Here is a 5,000-nt window from a genome sequence, read left to right on the forward strand (position 1 = left end):
TGTGGCCCTGATGTGGCACTGATGCGGCATTTGCTACTGTCCCGCGACAGAGGAGCTGTGTGTGCGTCTGGCTCGCTCCCTCACTCACTTGCTAGCTCCCACTTCTGTGTATTTCTTTTTGGTGTCAGGTATGCCACGTGTTCTGTATTTAGTCTTCACTAGTAGTTTCTTGATATGTATTTCTTTTGGTGCACGTCATGGAGGCGTCAACCTCCCTCCCTGACACCTTAAGAGACCAGCGTGCTAGCGACTAGCGGTTTAAGTATCCTTGCTAGCACGCCCGCCTCCCATTTTCAAGGTTGCGAGTTCAAGTCTGGTGTGGGAATGTGCTTGTCTGCTGAGCTGGGATGGATGGATCTCATCTGGCTCAGACATGGCTCTCATCCGGCTCAGACCTGGCTCTCATCCGGCTCAGATCTGGCTCTCATCCGGCTCAGATCTGGCTCTCATCCAGCAGGTCTGTCTCAGATCAGAGCTGGATGAGACGCAGGGTTTGCAGTGGTCTGATCAGAGCTGGATGAGACGCAGGGTTAGCAGTGGTCTGAGGCTAACAGACCTCACCAGGTAGTGGAAGAAGCCCCATTGAACAATCTGAAGATTATAGTGCAGGCCAGCGGTGCAGATGGGATTTTTAAACTGAAGGGGATGCTAACATTGCCTATTCAGCTGTGCAGAGTTATTAACTGATGATTGTCGCCTTACGTAGGGAGAGTGGTAGGAACGGATTTTTGTCACTATGAATCTGGGGGGTACATGTCCCCCCCGTCCCCAGTGCTATCTGCGCGTCTTCTGGAACAATCTGAAGATTATAGTGCAGGCCTCACTGCAGTGCCTTAGAGACGGTTTCTATGGGTTATTTTCCTCTTTTTGTTTTGTTTACCTTTTACCTACCGAATCACTTGACCATGAAGTTAATAATGTCTATAAGAGAAGCTCAAATCAGTGTAATGGTCATTGCTTGCATTGATTACAGTCACACACACACACACATTTGCTCTCGATTTTCCTGTGTACTCATAATTATTATCCAAACATTTGAAGGAATGATCTGAAATGTTCTAAATGAAGGATTTTTATGTATCTGCAATCCCATTTAATATATTTGCTTTTTTACCACAATATATAATGTAACTGCTATTGCAAAAATGTATCCTATTGTATTACATGATGTGTATTTTGTATCGTCAGAATGTTCGCTTTGTTTTATGGTGCCAAAGATTTGTCAGAAATGTTTACCAATGCCAAGCCATCAAATATAAAGAACTATCTCATTTATACATTTTTGACATTTTCATATTGTCACACAGCAACACAAATGATGACAACAAAGATGTTCTCAATTCAAATGTGTGGCGTCTGGGAAGACAATAATAATAATTATTATTATTATTATTACATTTCAAGTAAGGCTGTTCGAAAAGAGTGACGTAAGTTATCCAGATTTGATGAAAAGCAACGCTGCGTTCTGACCCCGCCCATTCCACAGGTGTGCCAATTTAAATACGCTAATAAGTTCACAAATATGTCAGATGGGAGCGACGGCGCTAGACGTGTATCAAACGTGACAAACCAAACTAAACCAAATCATCAGTTTCCTCAATGAGTGATACGGAACAACCTGTAAGTATAGCCCTTCCCTTGCTTTCAAGTCTGTTGACATTCCTACTCGAGGCTTGAGCCCTTGCACATGTAGGATAATTGGGGTGTGATTGCCTCCAAGCGTTTGTCAACCTCTACGATGCTCTGTGAATAACTTGGTGATCCACAACATGCAGTTACATTTAGTCATTTAGCAGACGCTTTTATCCAAAGCGACTTACAAGGGAGAGAACAGGTGTAACAATAAATACTACGTTACATGAGACGTATTCAAAAAAAGAAACATAAGTACGGGAATGTTGCAAGTTAAGCATTAGTCGAGTTGTAAATGATAATCTTTTGTGATTCCTTGCGAGGTTTTTGGCTTTATAGAGTGTACAGCACATTAGTACAGCTCTAGGGATTATTCAGAGGTCCGACTTGCATTTGATCACTCGTTAAACGGATTCCCGCGCGCCTAGGACACGGACACTCCCGCGTCCGAAGCCGCGTGGCCCGAGAATGGCGGCGAGTGGAGTGACGGAGAGGGGGACGCAAGGGAGGAGTCTGGCCTCTTACAAGAAATGGTCGAGGAAGACGAGTCAATCGATCTGTACAACGAAGAGACATTTGGAGCAGGTGACATTTGTTATTGTCATATTTTATTGTTTATATATATATATATATATATATATATATTTAAATATATTACCGCTGGCTTTGCCTTGGTTAGTGGATGTGATTGACCCTAAGGCAAGTGTAACATTTGTATTTTACCTTGATGCCTTCTAAGTGTTGCTACAGCAAAACCCTCACAAACACCTTTTTTTTACTAAAAAAATATTAGTTTCGATATTAAAGATTTAGATTTCCACATGGGGCAATTGTACACCTTGTCTTTACCATGTTTTTGACTGACCACACCAGTGGGTTTCGTGGTGTTTTTCATTGAGTGCTGCTCTACTCTTGCTTGTCTCATATCCCAGTGAGCCAGTGTACATTTAAATCTTTTAATAAATTCCTCTCCTGAACCCTTTCTTGCGAACCCCAATAACAGAAGCAGAGATAGGGGGAGGTGACGCCGTTCTCGGCAGATCCATCGATGACGATGACGACAACAACACCCCACAACCGGAAGAGAACCCTCCACCTCAGACACCCTCTCCACCACCACCTCCTTCCCCTTCTCCTTCTCCTTCTCCTCCTCCGTCTCAATCTCCCCGGCCTCTCCCCGACAGACAGCCTGTCTCCTACCCCGTTCCCCGCGCTCAGCCCAGGCCCCCGGCGGTGGTGTGGTTCCGCGGCCGCGGCCAGAGAGGAAGGGGCGGGCGCGGGCAGATCTTTGAGGACCCGGCGGTGGTGAAGAGCATCAAGGTGCGACCCAGTCTGAAGGTGAGACCATCAAGAGGTCATCGCTCTGTCCTCCTTAGCTGTCTACTACACTCATGGCTGTCTTCACAGATTTCTTGTGTGTGTTTGTGCACTGTGTTTGTGCACTGTGTTTGTGCACTGTGTTTGTGTACTGTGTTTGTGTCTGTCTGTGTGCGTTGTGTCTGTGTGTCTGTGTGTGTTTGTGTACTGTGTGTGTGTGTGTGTGTGTGTGTGTGTGTGTGTGTGCGCGTGCTATAGAGCCTTGACAGTGCCATAGTGGACTGCTGCCACACCTCGTATTGGGATCATGTGAACTCCAATTCGGTAAGTGCCTGACCTTTAACCTTTTCAAACCACCAAGAACTCTGGAGTGACGCCTAGTGGAGTGGAGGATAAGTGATTATTCTGTGTTTTTTCCGCAGTGGGTGCCACCATCCGAAGGGTTAAGAGGACACGCGACCAAGCCCATTCTGCAGGTCTGTCTGTGTGTGTGTGTGTGGGGGGGGGGGGCACTTACTATTTTAATGACTGTATCTGTTTGTCCTTTACCACTCCTGTCAGGCTACTGTCCATCCTCTGTCACTATCATTTGTGTAAGATAACCTGTTAAGTAACCACGGAATTCAAACCGTTTACACCACTTGGCAAAATGAGAAAATTAGTTTTTAATTCTTTAGATTGCCTGACGACAAATTCACTGTTGTAGCCTGTAGCCTCTATCTGGTGCGCACACACACACACGCACACACACATTCACTGTTGTAGCTTCTATCAGGTACACACACACACACATTCACCGTGGTAGCCTGTACTTTCTATGCGTGGGCAGCTTTTGCATCATCCGTTGTTTGCTATGGTTGATAAAGTTGACTTTCAAAGTTTCAAAAACACTGATGTAAAATGGTGTATATATAATTTGTATTAATTACTGGATTTGCATCAAAGGTGTCCTGTGGTGCAGTAATATCACGACACCCGTCAGCCAATCAGGAAATATATGGAGTGATTTTATGAATATTTGTACTCCAGTGACGAGAAATCTGACACATTTGTGGTATGGCCCCTCTCCAAACACACTCACTTGTCCTTCTTCATCTTGTGTTTCACCTGCAGGATGAGGCCATCCTCCGAGTGATTGACAGGCCTGTAGGTTCCCCCCGCCTGCCCACCTACCCTCACTTCCTGTCTAAATCCCGCCCCTTCCTGCCCACTGCCTTCCAAGGGAGGAGGGGCCTGGTGAGCGAGAACCCTCCCGTCCACCCCCTCTCCCAGGGCTGGTACACTCAGGTGAGCGAGCACCCCCCCCCCCCCCCAATTTGAAACTCGCTTTGCCTTTCACATGTCTCCTGAGCAGACTTAATTGTATAAATGTATTTTATTATAATTTTTTTTGTGTGTGTGTGTAGATGAATCCCATGAGTCCTCGCTCACCACTACGTCCACGGCAACTGTTTAACCCCCGACAGCAATTTAACCAGGTGACGCCCCACCCACTCTCCCATCTTTCATTCTTCACCAAACTGGAAATCCATGCAGAGCGGCCATTAGAGGGTTTTATAGCCTGTGCCACATACTTGCAAAATCGGCATCACTGTAGATTTGCCAATAGAGGGTTTTCTAGCCCACCTCCACTCTCTGCTGATTGGTTTGGGATGGCACTCATTATGGGATGGCAGTTCACGTGGTGCTAGGGGCTTGTCTGGAAAAGGCCCATATTCTCTGTCATTTGACTAGTGTTTTTATTTATTTTTTAATGACCTTGAACTTTGAACTTTGACCTTGTCCTGTCTCTGTACCTCAGCCCCGCATCACATCCCCTCAGCCACTCACTCCAAAGATGGCACAGCCCCGATTCGGCCCTCTCTCTCCAAGACCCGCCCCCCTCTATAGCCCATCAGCCAATGCATATCAGTTCAGGTCTGTTTAACTCTTCTATTGGTTCAGATTTATGGCTCTACGTCATTAAGAGAAGCCTTCAAGCAAAGTCCTTAAACATTTCAGTTTGTAGTAGTCATGTATAAACTGCCTTTTCTAGCCTTGACTTGTCAAAT

General features: G+C 45.8%; 1 protein-coding gene across 1 annotated transcript in view; it reads left to right on the top strand.

The window, feature by feature from the left end:
- Positions 1–1,599: 1,599 nt before the first annotated feature.
- The window catches only part of patl2 (PAT1 homolog 2), a gene marked incomplete at both ends in the record, with an annotated part of 11,235 nt that continues 7,834 nt past the window's right edge, over positions 1,600–5,000 (top strand). Inside the window, 8 exons of the mRNA XM_080834075.1 lie at positions 1,600–1,620; positions 2,061–2,217; positions 2,636–2,970; positions 3,208–3,273; positions 3,372–3,425; positions 4,063–4,236; positions 4,356–4,427; positions 4,751–4,866. Coding sequence (XP_080690201.1) covers positions 1,600–1,620; positions 2,061–2,217; positions 2,636–2,970; positions 3,208–3,273; positions 3,372–3,425; positions 4,063–4,236; positions 4,356–4,427; positions 4,751–4,866 — 995 coding nt within the window. The remainder of the gene's footprint in view (positions 1,621–2,060; positions 2,218–2,635; positions 2,971–3,207; positions 3,274–3,371; positions 3,426–4,062; positions 4,237–4,355; positions 4,428–4,750; positions 4,867–5,000) is intronic.

Source organism: Sprattus sprattus (assembly GCF_963457725.1).
Source record: "Sprattus sprattus genome assembly, chromosome: 3".
In the NCBI taxonomy this organism is placed as follows: Eukaryota; Metazoa; Chordata; class Actinopteri; order Clupeiformes; family Clupeidae; genus Sprattus; species Sprattus sprattus.